This window comes from Erinaceus europaeus, unplaced genomic scaffold, assembly GCF_950295315.1.
Source record: "Erinaceus europaeus unplaced genomic scaffold, mEriEur2.1 scaffold_485, whole genome shotgun sequence".
NCBI classification, from domain to species: Eukaryota; Metazoa; Chordata; class Mammalia; order Eulipotyphla; family Erinaceidae; genus Erinaceus; species Erinaceus europaeus.
This window is the reverse complement of record NW_026647207.1, coordinates 67,744-86,132: the sequence shown is the minus strand read 5'-3', so window position 1 is coordinate 86,132 and position 18,389 is coordinate 67,744. Positions and strand designations below refer to the sequence as shown.

At 48.4% G+C, this 18,389-nt stretch overlaps 1 protein-coding gene across 1 annotated transcript; it reads left to right on the top strand.

Annotated features, from left to right (window-relative positions):
* Positions 1–1,216: 1,216 nt before the first annotated feature.
* Positions 1,217–8,541, top strand: OSTC (oligosaccharyltransferase complex non-catalytic subunit). The gene is made up of 4 exons (XM_007531235.3): positions 1,217–1,413; positions 3,318–3,411; positions 4,220–4,417; positions 8,191–8,541. Exons 1-4 carry the CDS (start codon positions 1,275–1,277, stop codon positions 8,207–8,209), a joined length of 450 nt encoding a protein of 149 aa, XP_007531297.1. The 5' UTR covers positions 1,217–1,274; the 3' UTR covers positions 8,210–8,541.
* The last annotated feature ends 9,848 nt before the right edge of the window (positions 8,542–18,389 follow it).

Here is an 18,389-nt window from a genome sequence, read left to right as displayed (position 1 = left end):
ATTTTCTACCTTCCTCCTCTTGGATCACAGCCCAGGCCAGGGAGAGGGATGGAAAGAAGTGTAGGAACTGCAGACAGTCCTGGTGGTCCGCTGACTTTTGGGATGTGGAGCCTTATAAAGGTTGAGGAAACCAAGGACATAGGCTCTAAGGCTCTCAAGCTCTCAATGGGCGTGAAGTCAGGAGGGGCGTAGCAGCGAAGAGGAGGGGAGGGAAGAGGAGGGGAGGAGGGTCAATCGTAGGCGTCCCGGGGAGATGCGATTGCACAGGGCTGGGCATTTTGTTATTTACTTATTACTATCTTTATTCATTTATTGGATAAAGAAAGCCAGAAACTGAGAGGGAATGGGGTGATCCAGATGGTGGCGAGCAGTGGGTAAAGTGTTGGACTCTCAAGCACGAGTCCTGAGTTCAATCCCCAGCAGCACGTGTACCAGAGTGATGTCTGGGTCTCTCTCTCTTTCTATATTTCTCATTAATAAACAGGTAAAATCTTAGAAATAAAGAGAGAGGAAATGGGGAGATAGAGAGGAAGAGAGATAGAGAAACACCTGAAGCACTGCTTCACCACTCTCAAAAGCTTTCCCCCTGTGGTTGGAACCCGGGCCCCTGCGCACTGTAACATGTGCGCTCAACCAGGTGCGCCACCACCTGGCCTCGGGCTATTTTTATATTTCATTGCCTTTTGTTATATTTGGATAATATGTTACGTTAGCAGTTATGAGTGACAGCTGTCATCATCACCGTCCCCCACTGCCAGCCTGGGAAGCCCCAGGACTGAACTCCAGCAGTGCCTGCAAACCCACGTCCCGCCTCCCATTCATCGTCTGGGGACCGGGCGCCACATCCAATCACCTTCAGACGCTGTCGCCTGCGTCCAATCAGCTTCCCGCCGCGCCGACCGCGTCCAATCATCTCACGACTCGGAGACATTGCGTTGGGCGTGGCCTTGGGGACGCCTTCCCACTTGGGGCCACGTCTACTGCCCGCAGGTCCTGGAAGGGACGTAAAGCGCTGCTCTGAGCACGGATAGGAGTGACTCTTCTGAACCGAGTTTCAGCTTCCCAGGCCTGAACAACATAAAACTGTGGGCCGTTCCGTTTATTTACTGGACGCGATTACCCCGTTTTGTCTGTGGGGCTGGGAGAAGCCGTGCACCGGGACAGACCTCGCCTTCGCAGCGCCCACTTCCGGGAGGGGCGGGCCCGCGGCGCCCCCCGCGCCTGCGCCGAGCCCACTTCCGGGCGGCGGGCGCTGCCAGCTACCTGCAGCCGACATGGAGACCCTCTACCGTGTCCCCTTTTTCGTGCTCGAATGCCCCAACCTGAAGCTCAAGAAGCCGCCCTGGGTGCACATGCCGTCGGCCATGACGGTGTACGCCCTGGTGGTGGTGTCCTACTTCCTCATCACCGGAGGTAACGGGGCGCGGACCCCGATTGCTGCCCCGACGCGGCTCTCCGCTGTCTCGGGGAGCCCTGCGCTGCCCCGCGCTCTGCTCGCCAATCGCCACCATTTCTGGGGGTCTCCGTGCTCCCTGCTCCTCCTGTGCGTCCTGCCGTCCCCGGACCCCTGCCCCCCGCCCCCCTCTCCCCTGCCGTCCCCGGGACCCTGCCCCCTCCCCCTGTCCCCCTCTCCCCTGCCGTCCCCGGGACCCTGCCCCCCTCCCCCTGTCCCCCTCTCTCCTACTGTCCCCGGGACCCCTGCCCCCACCCCCCTGTCCCCCTCTCCCCTGCCGTCCCCGGGACCCCTGCCCCCTCCTCCCTGCCCCCTCCTCCCTGTCTCCCTCTCCCCTGCCGTCCCTGGCACCCCTGCCCCCTCTCCCCTGCCGTCCCCGGGACCCTGCCCCCACCCCCTGCCCCCCTCTCCCCTGCCGTCCCCGGGACCCCTGCCCCCTCCCCCCCGTCCGCCCCATTTGTTTCCCTTTGGGGGCGCAGCCTGCAGCCTCGGCCCGGCCCTGCCCAGTATCCGCTTGTCCGGCCCGGAGTCCCGTCTGGGGCCCTTTAGACTGTGGGAGGAACCTGCCCAGGGTGCAGCCGAGCCCTCCCGACCTGGTCCTCCTCGACATTCCTTTCTTTTCTTTTTTCTGTCATCAAATAGAGACAGAGAGATTGAGGGGGCAGGGGGAGCAGAGAGAGGGAGAGACCCCTGCAGCCCTGCTTCACCATCACGACGCTTCCTCTGTGCAGGTAGCAGGTGCGCTGGCCCTGCACTGCTGTTGAGTTTTGCTCAGCACTTTTTAGTAAGTTGAGTGAAGACAATGAGAAGTCCATGAGGCTTAAAAAAAAATAATAATAGAGGGCGGGACAGACGGCATAGTGGTTCCGCAAAGAGACTCTGCCTGAGGCTCCGAAGTCCCAATTTCCACAAACACGCCGGAGGGAAACAACAGCAGGCTGTAAGAGGGGCCAGGTGGTGGTGGAGTGCACACCTTAAAGGGTGGAAGTGCGCAAGGACCCAGGTTCAAGCCCCCAGTTCCCACCTGCAGGGGGGCCGCTGCCCAAGTGGTGAAGCAGGGCTGCAGGTGTCTGTCTCTCTACCTCTACTTCCCCTTCTCAATTTCTCTTTGTCCGATGGAGTTAAAAAATGTTAAACAGTAGAATGGTGTAAAGCAGTTATTAGAAAAAAGAAGCTTATGGGAATTACAGCTATTTAGATTGGAGTGTGGCTCCTCGGAAAATGATGTGAAAGCCCAAATCTGACATTTGGATGCATAGAAATGGGATATTAGAAAGGGGCCTGCAGTCAAAGGAAAGGCCATCTAGGGAAAGAAAGGAGACCTGGGTTCAAGCCCCTGCTCTTCATGGGTGGGGAAGCAGTCGGCAGGTGTCTCTCTTTGTCTCCTTATCTCCCCATCTCTCTCAATTTTCTCCCTATCCTATTCCTAAAATGGGGGGAGGCCATCGGGGACAGTGCATTTGTACTGTTGCCACTGAGACTCCTTGCTGGCAATTGAAAAAAAAAGGTGGACAACACAGAGAGGTGTCCGAAGGGACAGAGTCTAGGGCCAAGGAGATAGCTGGACATGCTAGAGCACAAAACTTTTTAAAATCTGATTGTACTACTGCGGACAGGCTGAGGGCCTGAGGAAGGGAGACACCTGCAACACTGCTCCACTACCTGTGAAGCCCCCTGCAGCTGGGGACCAGGGGCTCGAACTCAAGTGGTAATGTGTGTGCTCCACCAGGTGAGCCCCCGCCAGGCTCTTCTCATGACATTTTAAAAATCTTTCAAACTGTGTGAGCCTTCTGAGACAGAGAAGAGACAAGCTGCATTTCCAGTCAGGAGTCCCATCTGATCTGTGCTGCTGTCTCCTATGCAGGGATCATTTACGACGTTATTGTTGAGCCTCCGAGTGTCGGCTCTATGACAGATGAGCACGGGCACCAGAGACCCGTGGCTTTCCTGGCCTACAGGTAAGAGATGCTGTTTGAATTTGCCATGGGAAAGGTTGCTGGGCTGGCTCAGCAGGTAGAGTGTAAAACTCGGAGTCTCGGTAGCGCAGCAGGTTAAGCGCAGGTGGTGCAAAGCGCAAGGACCGCCAGAAGGATCCCGGTTCGAGCCCCCGGCTCCCCACCTGCAGGGGAGTCGCTTCACAGGCGGTGAAGCAGGTCTGCAGGTGTCTGTCTTTCTCTCCCCTTCTCTGTTTGTCCTTCCTTTCTCCATTTCTCTCTGTCCTATCCAACAATGATGACATCAATAACAACAACAATAAAAAAACAACAAGGGCAACAAAAGGGAAAATAAATATTAAAAAAAAAAACTCAATAAATACTGCTGGATGGCGGGTTAAGCGCAGGTGGCGTAAAGCACAAGGAACAGTGGAAGGATCCTGGTTCGAGCCCCCAGCTCCCCACCTGCAGGGGAGTCACTTCACAGGCAGTGAAGCAGGTCTGCAGGTGTCTGTCTTTCTTTCCCCCTCTGTCTTCCCCTCCTCTCTCCATCTCTCTCTGTCCTATCCATCAAAAACAATAACAACTACAATGATAAAACAAGGGCAACCAAAAGAGAATAAGTATTTTTAAAAATCTAATAAATAGATAAATAAATAAATAATTACTGCTGAATGAATGACCAAACCAGTATCCTGACCTGTAGTAAAATAGTTGTAAGGGTGAGAATCAAATACTACCATGGAACTGTTTTAGTGGGAATAGACATTTCACTAAGGGGAAAGGTCTCAGTTTCCTGGAGCTTTTATTGCTGTGGTCTTTTCTTTTTCAGAGTAAATGGACAATATATCATGGAAGGCCTTGCATCCAGCTTCCTGTTTACAATGGGAGGTTTAGGTTTCATAATTCTGGACCGATCCAACGCACCAAATATTCCAAAACTCAACAGATTCCTCCTCTTATTCATTGGATTTGTCTGTGTCCTGCTGAGTTTTTTCATGGCTAGAGTATTCATGAGAATGAAGCTACCGTAAGTGATTACTTTGTGTATTTAGTGACTTACCTACTATCAGTAAAAGAGTTGCCTAGTCTGTGTACACACACACACACACACACACACACACACACACACACACACACACGACACCAGTGTGGGCTGGCTGTATATGCAGCAGTAGCTTACAGCTGAAATGCCAGGTTCAGCCCTGGCCTCACCATATGGTCCCCACGTGCTGAATCTGAGCACAGCTCTGGCCTCAGGCCTCCAGCTCTCTCTTTCTCTATTTTATTTTACTTTTTATTATTTATTTATTTATTTTTACCAGAGCACTGCTCGGCTCTGGCTGATGGTGGTGCTGGGGATTGAACCTGGGAGCTCAGCCTCAGGCAGGAAAGTCGTTTTGCAGAACCAGTGTGCCATCTCCCCAGCCCTAATTATTTTAAAATATTTGTTTTTTAATGAGAAAGTGAGGGAGGGAGAGACCCAGAGCATCACTCATACATATGTAATGCTGGGACTTGAACTTGGGATGTCCTATTTGTGAGTCTAATACTGTATCCACTGAGCCAGTTCCTGGTCTCCCCCCCCCCCCCCCTTAAAGAATACCTAATTTGGGAGTCAGGCGGTAGCACAGCGGGATAAGTGCGCGTGGCGCAAAGTGCAAGGACCGGCGTAAGGATCCTGGTTCAAGCCCCCGGCTCCCCACCTGCAGGGGAGTCGCTTTACAGGTGGTGAAGCAGGTCTGCAGGTGTCTGTCTTTCTCTCCCCCTCTCTGTCTTCCCCTCCTCTCTCCATTTCTCTCTGTCCTACCCAACAGCGACATCAATAACAACAATAATAACTACAACAATAAAAAAAGGGCAACGAAAGGGAATAAATATTAAAAAGAAAAAAGAATCGCTAATCTGCTAGGACAGAAATTAGAGAGGATGGGAAGATTGAGAGGGAGAAAGAGAAACACAGCACTCGTCACCACGTCCCCTGCAGGCGGGGAGTGGGGGCTTGAACTAGAGTCCTTATGAACTGTAATAGTGCACTTAACAACATGTGCTAGCTACTGCCCGGACCCATACATACAGTTTGAAAGTAAAGCAGAATAACAGCTGAGGAAATAGTTCACCTGTTAGAGCAGGGCTTACCTGTCACAGCACATGCTGGAGCGATGCTCTGGCCCCTTTCTCTCATCTGTAATAAAATGAAAATTAATGACTGAAGTGGAGGGCACCTTTGGAGGCAGAGCGCAGCACAGAAGTGAGCAGGCTTTGTTCGTGGAACTGGATTTGTTCTCACCCCCACTCACCTTCCCACTCTGCATTCCGGCTGTAGTGTCTCCTTGGAATGGGAGCTTATCTGTTAAGCTCAGACAGCTGCTTTTGGGGCTGTGGGGAGTGTGTAGAGGTTGCTGAGCTACCTGCTGTTTACAAAGCAGCTTTGCAAAGTGTTTGGCTTCCTGAATTGCCTGTCTTGCCATTGACAGTGACTTTAATTCTTTTTTTTAAATTATCTTTATTGGATAGAGACAGCCAGAAATTGAGAGGAGGGGGGAGATAGAGAGGGAGAGAGACAGACACCTACAGCCCTGCTTCACCACTCAAAGCTTTTCCCCTGCAAGTGGGGACCGGGGGCTTGAACCTGGGTCCTTGTGCACTGTAGTGTGTGCTTAGCCAGGTGTGCCACCGCCTGGCCCCAGTATAGATTATCTTTACATGTAACAAAAGGAGAACAGTGGCCTCAACTGGCCATGCCACTGATCTTGAATTTCAGTTTTTAAGAGAAAGGAATTTATGGTTCTGGTAGGATTTTAAATCCACAGACACCACCTGTGCCAGTGGAAATCAGCTAAAACTTAGCTTACTCTGGCCAGGGATATAGCATAATGGTTATGCCAACAACTTTCATGCCTGAGGCACTAGCACCACCATAAGCCAGAACTCATCAGCTGGTAAAAATAATAAAATAAAAACAGGCCGGGTGGTGGCGCACCTGGTCGTGCGCACATGTTAAGGTGCACAAGGACCCAGGTTCAAGCCCCCAGCCCCCACCTACAGGGGGAAAGCTTTGTGAGTGGTGAAGCAGGGCTTCAGGTGTCCGTCTGTCTCCCCCTACTCTCAATTCCTGGCTGTCCAATAAAGATAAAAAAAAAAAAAAAGGTAATGTAACGGGAAAAGAAACTAGCTTATTCTAACGTAGAAGTACTGAAAATTTCTAGGGACAGTCACCTGACATCTGCATGCACTGAGAACAGAGGCCGTGAATGGTCCAGAAATACAGTACTGCTTACTTTACTGCCACCAGGGCTGTCACAGGGCTTGCAGATCCACTGCTCCTGCCTTTCTGTTCTTTCCTCCTGAATAGGACAGAGGACTTGAGAGGGGAGGGGAAGGGGGAGAGACACCTGTAGACCTGCTTTTGCACTTGTCAAGTGTCCCCCATGCAGGTGGGGAACCAGGGCTCGAACTGGTTTCTCACCCATTGTAACATGAATGCTTAATGGGGGTGCCGTCACCTCCCAGCCCAGGTCCCTTTTCTTTACCTAAACGGTCCAATGTCTATTCCCTTCCCCACTCCACTCCGTGGTGCCAGGTTGAAATTAGGTCCCAGACTTAGAAAGGAAGAGAAGGCAGGACCACAGAAAATACGGGCAAATCTATATAAATATGGATAGCTATAGAAATAATCGCCAATGCATACTGTGATCTCGGGAGAGCCACTGTAGTTTCCAATGGAGGTCGTGGGAACACAGGACTCTGCTGGTGGGAGCAGTGTGGATTTATACCCCTGATAGCTTATACTTTTGTAAGTCAATATTAAACCACTACTAAAAAATAAAAAGGAGTGATCTGAGAGGTGGCGCAGTGGCTAAAATAAAGCATTGGACTCTCAAACATTAGGTCCTGAGTTCAGTCCCTGGCAGCACATGTACCAGAGTGATGTCTGGTTTTTTTCTCCCTCTCCTGTCTTTCTCAGTAATAAATAAAATCTTTAAAAATAAATAAATAAATGGGAGTCGGGCGGTAGCACAGCGGCTTAAGCACAGGTGGCACAAAGCGCAAGGACCGGCTGAAGGATCCTGGTTCGAGCCTCCAGTTCCCCACTTGCAGGGGAGTCGCTTCATAGGCAGTGAAGCAGGTCTGCAGGTGTCTGTCTTTCTCTCCCCCTCTCTGTCTTCCCCTCCTCTCTCCGCTTCTCCTATCGAACAACGATGAAATCAACAACAATAACTACAACAACAATGAAAAACAACAAGGGCAACAAAAGGGAATAACTAAATAAATATTAATACATAAATAAATTATAAAATTAGAAAGAAGCTAGGTCCCAGAGTTATAGTCTCTGTCAGGCCCAACTGATCCTCCCATCATCTCCTCTGCTAGTACCAGGGCTTTCAGAAAGCCCAGAGCAACTTCTTTCCTTAAAAAGATTTATGACTGGGAGTCAGGCAGTAGCACAGCAGGTTAAGCGTACGTGGCGCAAAGTGCAAGGACCGGTTAGGATCCTGGTTGAAGCCCCCAGCTCCCCACCTGCCAGGGGAGTCGCTTCACAGGCGGTGACGCAGGTCTGCAGGTATCTCTCTGTCTCTCTTCCTCTCTGTCTCCCCCTCCTCTCAATTTCTCTCTTTCTCTATCCAGTCGTAAATAAGTAAAAAATAAAAAAAAAAGATTTATGATTTTTATCAGTTGTGAAAGTCAAGGCCACTGAATTCTGATTCAGCTTTTTAACTTTTGCATAACATTTTCTCTGTTCATTTGTGTTGTTTAGCACACAGACTGTAACTTCTTATGTTTGTAAATTTTTTTCCCCAGGGGCTATCTGATGGGCTAAGGTGCCTTTAGAGAAGAGAACAGTGGATACTGGATTTGCTCCTGTTAATAAAGTCTTAACGGCAGTGCCGATCCTCTGAGAAGAGGCACGGACAAGGAGGGAGAGGCGGCAGAGAAGCATTGAGCGAGCCCTGGGAAGAGCAGGAAAGCCTGGCCACGGCGCTGTCTCTGTGTCAGAGACGGCCTGAGCACGCTGTTTCCCTGCTGGCCCACATACCGAGATAACAACCATGTCACCGTGTCGTTTTCTTCTTAGATTTTGTTTTTAATCTTAAAAGACACACTTCATTTCTACAACTGTAATACTGAATAAAGTGGTTATTTTTTACAGTCCCCTGGACAGTTTTTTTGGAGGTGGGGTTTCTGATTCCAGAAGTAAATATAAAACCAGGAAGTGAGCCCCACAAGCTGAGGGCTCCGAGCAGCGCCACCCGCAGTGCTCTGCCTTCAGACGGCGCTGCTGCCATGGGGTGTGCCAGAGCGTTTTTTCCCTGAGCCGTAAAATGTGTGAAAGGAGCAAAAATAAATGATTATTTTTTTCTAACTAGCACCTTGCTTATTTGGTTTTGTTTTTTTTATTGACGGGAAGACCTTTTGCTCTAATGATTCAGTCCCATCTCAGAACTTCAGCTACTGTCAGACACTCATGGTCTCACACACAGCTGACAAGGTGTCTTGTGAGGGAACAACTCCACAGACTCTTATAAATACTAACGCCAGGTTGCGCTGTGTGTGTGTGTGTGTGTGTGTGTGTGTGTGTGTGTGTCAGAGCTGTGTTGGGACTGTGCTAGGTGACAGTTCCCTTGAGACATTCATTCTCAGTGAGAACACAGTCTGAGCACATCTAAAGACGTCCTGGGTGAGCCTGGTCTTGCGCGTTTCCTTTAGGCCCATGGTCCTTTCCGGCTGCTCTTGAGTTTCACTGCTCTAGGAGTTCAATCGGTATTGTTTTTACTTGACCAGTGTCCCACTCAACTTTGGCTATTGGCAGTGCCAGGACTTGAACCTGGAACTCTCACATGCAAGTCCCCTGTGCTTCTGCGCTATCTCCCTAGCCTTTTTTTTTTTTTTTTAAACCAGAGCATTGCTGAACTCTGGCTTATGGTGGGATGTGGGATTGAACCTGGAACTTTTAAGCCTCAGGCACAAGCATCTCTTTGCATATCCATTATTATTATTATTATTTTACCACCAGAGCACTGTATAGTGTTTATGGTGGTGCGGGGGCTTGAACCTGGGACTATGGAGCCTCAGGCATGAGAGGCTGTTTGCATAACCGTTATGTTATCTACCCTCTGCCCTCCCTAGCCTATTTATTTATTTACTTGTCACCACTAAAGTTTCAAATGGAGAGAAAAAGGGGAATACCACAGCATAAAAGCTTCCTTCAGTGCTCTGGGGGCTGAGTGTAAACCGGGGCCACATACATGGCAAAGCCAGTGTCATGCAGGGGAGTTATTTCCCCATCCCTAGTCTTAATTCTTACCCTAAAATCTTTCAATTCAGAGTAGACTTTGGGGCCTGAGAGACTGCACATTTACTAGACGTAAATGTCGGATGAGATTCTGGAGGCCCTAGGTTTAATTCCTTGCATCACAGTCTGCCAAATCTCTCTCTGGTCTATACTTGCCACTCCCTTTCTCCAGTGACAATAAATCTAGAAAATAGACTAAAAGTTTCACTGGGGTGAGTTAGCACTGAGAATCAGAGTGATAAGACAAGACTGTACATCTGTATTACAGAATGAGGCCAGATTCCCCCCCCCCCCCAAAGGCTAATAACACACACACACACTCATACACACACTCACACTCAGTTGGTCTATTCCAGTGCTAAGAGGTGTGATGAGGAACTAATTTAACTCCAAATCTCTGAAAATGGAAAACAAAATTTGCATGCGCCTACTCGCTTTAAAAGCTTGCTCTAACTCTAACTGCACCGTGTTGTTGCCACATGGATATGTTCTTTTTACTTATTTATTTTCTCTTCTGTTGCCCTTGTTATTTTTTCACTGCTGTAGTTGTCGTTATTGCTGCCGTCGTTGTTGGAGAGGATAGAGAGAGATGGAGAGAGGAGGGGAGACAGAGGGGGAGAGAAAGACACCTGCAGACCTGCTTCACCGCCCGTGAAGGGACTCCCCTGCAGGTGGGGAGCCGGGGGCTCGAACCGGGATCCTCGTGCTTCCACGTGCACTTAAACCGCTGCGCTACCGCCCAACTCCCTGGATATAGTCTTAAATCTTAGCTAGACAGGTGAGAGCAGATCTAAAGCTGGCAGAGTGAAAGAAAGGTCTGCTTTTCCTAAGGGCCTGAATAGCACATGCCTCCCGACAGCACCACCAGGTGGCGCTACTGTGGCACAGCTTTAGTCTTTTTTTTTTTTTTTTTAATTTTTACTTATTATTAGATAAAGACAGAGAGAAATTGAAAGTGGAGGGGTAGACAGAGAGGGAGAGAGAGGCACAGAGACACCTGCAGCCCTGCTTCACCACTTGTGAAGCTTTCCTCTTGCAGGTGGGGACCAGGAGCTCGAACCTTGGTCTTTGTGCCCTGTAGTCTGTGCTTAACCAGGTGTGCAACTGCCTGGCCCCCGAAAGTTTTGCTTTAGGAAAAGACTCGTGACTAAGCACAACAAACTGTATCTAAATAAGCTGGCAGGTAAAATTACAAACTATGTGAAGAAGAAAAAAAGAATCATCTACCTTGCACTAGGCTGCAACTGTTTTCGTGCACACTGAAATTAATTTACTAAGCATTAATTCCTTTTTTTTCCTTTTTTAAATTAATTAATTATTTTTTTTACCAGAGCACTGCTCAGCTCTGGCTTGTGGTGCAGGGAATTGAACCTGGGACTTGACACAGAACCTCAGGCTTGAGAGTCTGTGTGCATAACCATTTTGCTATCTACCCCTGCCCTAAACATAATTCTGCATGACCACTGTGCTGTCTCCCCAGCCCTAAACGCTGTAACTGGCCGAGGGGAAGTGAGTGAGGGATGGGCCCAGTTCATGAACTAGACTAGACAGGAAATACACACATCTCTTCATCCAGGGCTCCTCTGAGCAGTGGGTGCTGAACTGAGTAAGGGGCCGGGTGGGCTCCTGGAGGAGCTCTTTCTGGGTTGGGGTCAGGCGATCCTAGTCCTTGCTTACAGAAGAAAGACAGCTGTGACTGTCCCTCCTATTGATCGGAGCTGGAAAGCGGGAGGTGACTTTGGTTCTCAAGAGATGGTACATTTCTGAATTGGGGGTAATGCTTATCTTCTCATTTTGCTCCTGGGAAAACTGAGATTTGCTTGTTAGAAAGCTTGAGCCAGAAAGCAGGTCCTTGTCTGCCATGCCTGCTATGTCTGCGCTAGCAAATGTGCCACCAATTTATATTTGAGCTTTTTACTCCATAGCATTTCTCCGCTCTGGCTCATGGTGCTGCCGGTGACTGAACCTGGGACCTTGGGACGTCAGGCAGGAGAGCCTTGCAGAACCTTACGCAGTCTCCCCAGCCTTCAACTTTTCTTTTATTGTTGCTGTTTGTTTTCTCATTTTTTTTTCTTGCCACCATAGCAGCTGTTGATGGGGCTCAATGGTGATTACAAATCCCCTGCTCCCAGCAGCTGTCTTTTTTCTTTTCTATCCCTCTTCCTTCCTTCCTCCCTTTCTTTGTTCACCCCACCCCTTTCTATTTTATTTGATAGGACAGAGAGAAATTGAGGGGGGGGGGGAGCTAAAGAGGGAGAGAGACACCTGCAGGGCTAGAACCCAGGTCTCTGTCCATGGTAATGTGTGTGCTCAGCCTGATGTGCCACTGCCCAGCCCCTCAACAGGTTCTTGTAAGCCAGATTTTAGGATTTATTTATTTTTACTAGAGAGAGGGGATTCTTTATTTCCAAATCAGTTGGCTGGGGGGCTGGGTAGTGGCTCTCCTGGCATAATGCATGCTATCTAGTACACAGGAAGCAGGGATCAAGCTCCCAGTCCCTACAGGGACAGTGGGGTCCTGGTGTGTCTTCTAGACACCAGTCGAGGGGCGACGAGAGGCTATGCCTGTGTGTTTGGTACTAGGCTGAAAACCACTAACCCTCCAATAAAATCAATTTTAAAAAGTTGAAGAAATTACAATGAAAAATGAATGGGTTGGAGCGATGGCCTCTATTACCTTTTCGGTTTAAAAATTCATTTGTCTTCTATAATTTGGGGACACGTGGGTTGTGAATGAATTCTACCACTTGAGCAGCAGAGGGCGCTCTTGGAAAACAAGCTTTTTTTTTTTTTCTTCTTTTTTAGTGACTTAATACTGATTTGCAAAATTATAAGATAACAGCATTCCCACCAACAGAGTTCTGTGCCCCCATTCCCTCCACTGGAAACTGCAGTAATCAGGACGGAGGAGACAGCATAATGGTTATGTAAATGACTCATGTCTGAGACTCCTAAGTTGCAGGTTCAATCCCCCACACCTCCATAAACCAGAGCTAAACAGTGCTCTGGTAAGGGGGGGATTGCAGTAGTCCTTCCAAGGTCACAGAAATGGGCTGACTATTATATCAGCACTTTTTTTTTGGCCCATGTTTTCTATGGTTCTGCCTTCTCTTCTTTTCTAAGTCACATCTATACCTACTATTACTTCTGAGTGTCTGATTTTTTCCTCTTCTCTCTCTGGGTCCTGATAGAATTGGGTGCACCTCTGGCTTTCGTAATTGTTTCTCAGTTGGACATGGGCACTGGCAGAAGGATCCATACCCCTAGCCACAAATAAGCATTTCTTATCTATCAGGTGCCCCTGTCTAAGGAATGGGGGACTTTTTTTTTTCCCCTTCCAAGGGACATGTGGTCATTTCTATCATCATTCCTGGGCCACACAGAATCACCCACTTGAAAATGCACACTTGTGTTGCTAGGAACAAAGCTCCTAGATTTCCTGCACTCCAAGCCCTGCCTGCGGCAGCCGAGTCTCACACCAGTCCTGCTACTGCTGAGGTTTACATGCTGGGCTGTCACGACACACCTCTGCCAGGAAAACACAGAAAAACGCACCATAGCTTCTGCAACAACCCACTCGTTCCGTAGGCAGGCCTAGTTCAAACAATTATTTTTACCCGTGGCAAAGCTTTCCCAGGAGCACTTGCTGTTTTACCAGGAAGAAACTGTCCTGTGGGACTCAAGCCCCCGGCTCCCCACCTGCAGGGGGGTCACTTCGCAGGCGGTGAAGCAGGTCTGCAGGTGTCTGTCTTTCTCTCCCCCTCTCTGCCTCCCCCTCCTCTCTCCATTTCTCTCTGTCCTATTTAACAATGACGACAATAATAGTAGCTACAACAATAAGAAGAAACAAGGACAACAAAAGGGAATAAGTAAATAAATAAATATTAAAAAAAATGTTCAATCACTACCCTGTAACTAAATATGGCTCTTTATAAAAACTAGTGGATAATTAGGGACATCCAGAAGAGATCATTGAGAGGGGGCCAGGTGGTAGTGTACCTGGCTGAGTGCACATGTCACAGTGCTCAAGGAGTTTCAGAGTGAAGGTGAGAGAGAAGAGAGGAGGAGAGAGAGAGATAAGAAGAAGGAAGAGGGAGAGAAGAAAAAGAGAGAGAGATACCAGAGCACTTCTAAGCTCTGGCTTGTGATGTTGCTGTGAACTGAGCCAGGTGACTCTTATTCTTTCTCCCTCTATATCCCTCAATTTCTCTATATATCCAAAACACATAAACGAAATAAGAATGTTATGGGGGGAGAAGCATCACAAGCAGTGAAGCAGTTTTGCAAGTGTCTGTGTCTCTTCCTATTTTATCTCCATTCCCCCCTCAATTTCTCAGTCCTATCAAGTCAAATAAATAAAGTTAAAATATTTAAAAAATAAATAAGGATGTTGGGGGGGAAAAAGAAGGGCTGAATCTAAAAGAAAAATAAATAAAGAGTGGAAGAAAAAATAAAAAGGGAGACTTCTGGGAGGCGTGGCCATGAAATAACTGGGGCCAAATTGCCTCTCTTCCCAAAACAACAAATAAACACAGCAAGAGACCCAGCTGACGTCACAATCTACAGCCGAATCTACAGCTGTAAGTTCTGCAGCCTCAGGTGGATGCTCGCATGCAGCTGGAGCAAAAGGGTTGCAGGCGCGGGCTGAAGGACAGCAGTCAGATCAGAGCTCTGGGCTGCGCGGGCGCTGAGCTGCGCCATGTGGGTGATTTCACTTGAAGCGCAGCAAGCAAGTAACATTGTCCCTAATGCCAGAAGAAAAGAGAGACGGGGCTTAAAAACTCTCAGTCTTTGACTCAGGGAAGCTTTAGCCTTTTGAACTTAAGACAAAGACACATATAAAACAGGGCATTTGTGACCACAAGGCAGCCCAAAGCAACCACCCCCCCACCCCGGGGGTGGGCTTTGGACCCTCAAGCATGAGGTTCCCGAATTCAATCCCCAGCAGCACATGTACCAGAGTACATGTATCACCCAGATTTGTAAATACAAAAAGACCAACACCAAGGCACATCACTGTAAAACTATCTAAAGTCAATGACAAGGAAAAAATTTTGCTGGCTGAGGGAGTCAGGAGGTAACGCAGTGGGTTAAGCGCACTTGGCGCCAAGTACAAGGACCGGCATAAGAATCCCGGTTCGAGCCCCCGGCTCCCCACCTGCAGGGGAGTCACTTCACAGGCGGTGAAGCAGGTCTGCAGGTGTCTGTCTTTCTCTCCTCCCTCTCTGTCTTCCCCTCCTCTCTCCATTTCTCTCTGTCCTATCCAACAATGACGACATCATCAACAATAATAATGACAGCAATAAAACAACAAGGGCAACAAAAGGGAATAAATAAATATTTTAAAAGAATTTTGCTGGCTGCTAGGGAAAGGAAAACAATTATACACACAGGCAGAGCTGTAAGACTTTCATCAGATTTCTCTTCACAAACTCTAGAGGCCAGGAGAGATTGGAATGACATATTCAAACTTCTAAAGGAGAGGGAATTCTAGCCGCGAATATTGTATCCTGAACAATTATCCTTCAAATATGAGGGAGAAATAAAGGTTTTCTCAAATACTCAAGAACTAATGATGATTTGCCACAGTCATCTCCACCTTACAAGAATGACTGAACTGAGTCCCACAAGAAAGGAGGAAGCAAAGGAACACACATTACAAGCACCAAATTGTAGGTGCTGCCACGACGCCAACCTCACTTGCCCGGACAGACGACCTCACCAATGTACCCTGCAACCCCACCTCCCCAGAGCCCTGCCCCAGGAGGGAAAGATAGGGACAGGCTGGGGGTGTGGATCAACCTGTCAATGTCCACGTCCATCGGAGAAACAATTACAGAAGCCAGACCTCCCACATTCTACACCCCATATTGACCCTGGGTCCATGTTCCCAGAGAGATAAAGAATAGGAAAGCTTCCAATGGAGAGAATGGGATATGGAACTCTGGTGGCGGGAAACGTGTGGAATCTCACCTCTCTTATTCTATGGTTTTGTCGATAACTTTCTATTTTTTATTTTATAAATAAAATTTAAAAAAAGTGGTCTGGGAGATGGCACAGTGGATAAAGCTCAACCATGAGGTCCCAAGTTTCTCAACCATGAGGTCCCAAGTTCAATCCCCAGCAGCACATATACCAGAGTGATGTCTGGTTCTTACTCTCTCTCCTGCTATCTTTCTCACAAGTAAATAAATTCTTTAAAAATAAAATAAAATAGGGGACCAGGTGGTGGCGCACTTGGTCAAGTGCGCACATTACAGTGTGCAAGGATCCAGGTTCAAGCCCCTGGTCCCCACCTGCAGGGGGAAAGCTTCACAAGTGGTTGCAGGTGTCTCTCTCCCTCTCTATCTTCCCCTCTCAATTTCTCTCTGTCTCTATACAATAATAAATAAATAAAACATTAAAAAAGAAAAGAAAAGAAAAAGGGTGAGGGAAGATAGCACAATGGCTATGCAAAGAGATTCTCATGCTTGAGGTTCTGAAGACCCAGGTTCAATGCCCCACACCATCATCAGCCAGAGCTGAGCAGTGCTCTCAAAAAGAAAGAAGGAAGGAAGGAAGGAAAGAAGGAAGGAAGGAGAAGAGGAAGTCAGGTGGTAGTGCAACAGGTTAAGCACAGGTGGCACAAAGCACAAGGACCAGCGTGAGGATCCCGGTTCGAGCCCCCGGCTCCCCACCTGCAGGGGAGTCGCTTCACAGGCGGTGAAGCAGGTCTGCAGGTGTCTGTCTTTCTCTCCCCCTCTGTCTTCCCCTCCTCTCTCCATTTCTCTCTGTCCTATTCAACAATGACGATATCAACAACAACAATAATAGTTACAACAATAAAACAACAAGGGCAACGAAAGGGAATAATATGAAAAAAAAAAAAGAGAGAGAGAGAAAGGAAGAAGGGCAGAATCCTAACTGCATCTCTGTATCCTGGGTCCTGCTTCTCCTCTCTCCTCCTTCCACTGCCCTGCCCCAAACGCCACCTGACCTGTTTGTTAGTAAAATGTCTCTGTTAAGGACACTGTGTGAGGAAGGCTGGCAGTGGTAGTTCTCCTTGTCTCCCCCGGGCATGTTAATCAGTGTTTTTCACAGGCAGTAGTAAACAAGGAGGGAAAAGTGCTGATTCACTAGCAGTGGTACAGCACTCTGCTCTCTGGGACTTTTAACCCTGAACATTCCTAATCTCTGTCCCCAGAGGGGTTTCTTATACCGTTCAAAGCTTTGCTGTTTGTGGCCCAGGAGGTGGCACTGTGGATAAAGCATCGGATTCTCAAGCATGAGGTCCTGAGTTCAATCCCTGGAGACTCATATGACAGAGTGATGCTCTGGTCATCTTCCTACCTTTCATTAGCAAATGAATTACTTCCTCACCACCAAAAAAAAAAAAAAAAAAAAGAGTTTGTTGCTTAAAGCAAGTTATTTCAAACAGCTCATGTGGAACTGGGAGAGAGCTCAGCTGGTAGAGCCTTGCTTTGTGAGGCCCTGGGTTTGATCCCCAGCACTACATGGGAGCTTCACAGACGGCACCAAGGGAATGGACTCCACGGAGAGTCTATTCTTCTCTCCCTAAGAATACAGACAATAAAAAACAGTTTTTTTAAAACTTAAGCGGCACTGCACATGTGTGACAGACAACCTTAGTTCATGCACTGGTGCCATGTTAAGAGAAACTGCTGGGGGCTGGGCGGTGACGCACCTGGTTAAGCGCACATACTACCACGTGTGAGGGCCCGGGTTCCAGCCCCTGCTCCCCACCTTTATGAGAAGAGAAGCAGGTCTGTAGGTGTCTTTCTCTCTTCCTATCTTCTCTGCCCTTCTCAACTTCTCTCCTATTCAAAGAAAGCAAGGAAGAAGGGAGGGAGGAAGGAAAGAAGGAAGATAGAAAAAGGGGGAAAAAATGGCTGCGTCAGGAGTTGTGCATTCATCGTGCCTGCACCAAGACCCAGTGATATCCCTGATGGCGATAAAACAAATATATAATAATAACATGAAATAAATTTTTTTTAAAAAGGAACTGTTAGGTCATCAAACAGCTCACCTGGACAGTAACCTGCGTTTACTTTCTAGGTGTACAACGCAGGTTCAAGCCCAGTCTCCACTGCACTGAAGGAAGCTGCAGTGCTGTAATGTTCCTCTCTCTCTCTCTCTCCTTCCCTCCCTCCCTCTCTCTAACTGAAAAAGTCAAATCAAAGCAGGGATGCTCTGGTGATAACCAAAAAAAAAACAAAAACAAAAAACCAGCAAGCAGTTCCTGTTCACTGAGAGCACACTGTTTACTGAGAGCATTGACCCAGCACCCTGCACTTATTAACTCGCTGTGGCCTTGCTCTGGGGCTCGGGACTGTTAAACCTATTTTGTAGATGAGGAAACTGAGCTCAAAGCGGTCACATCAGGTTACTCCTAAGGGTCACACAGCTACTAGGTCCTTGTGGACCCACTGCTCCGCTCCACAGTACAGGGTGCATTCCAGGAGCGTGTCCTTACTCAGCCTCAAAGGAACAGGAACCTTTTAATGTTTGTGGAAATTGTCTGAGTCCGACTCTGTCTATCGCGTTTTTCATTATCATTATATAACAGACAGGGAGGCTCATGGTTGACAACACAGCTGGCACATGGGTACAATTTCTCTCACCACGGCAGGCGTCTACAAAGCACTCTGACCCCCAGCTGAGGTCCGTCATCCTGTACCAGGACCTGACAGCTCCCTCTGTCCTCCTT

Excerpts from the sequence above, each read along its gene's own strand:
- OSTC (XM_007531235.3), top strand. The coding sequence starts at position 1,275 with ATGGAGACCCTCTACCGTGTCCCCTTTTTCGTGCTCGAATGCCCCAAC. Across the intron at positions 1,414-3,317 it reads CTACTTCCTCATCACCGGAG|GGATCATTTACGACGTTATT; the intron begins GTAACGGGGCGC and ends TCTCCTATGCAG. Across the intron at positions 3,412-4,219 it reads GTGGCTTTCCTGGCCTACAG|AGTAAATGGACAATATATCA; the intron begins GTAAGAGATGCT and ends TTTCTTTTTCAG.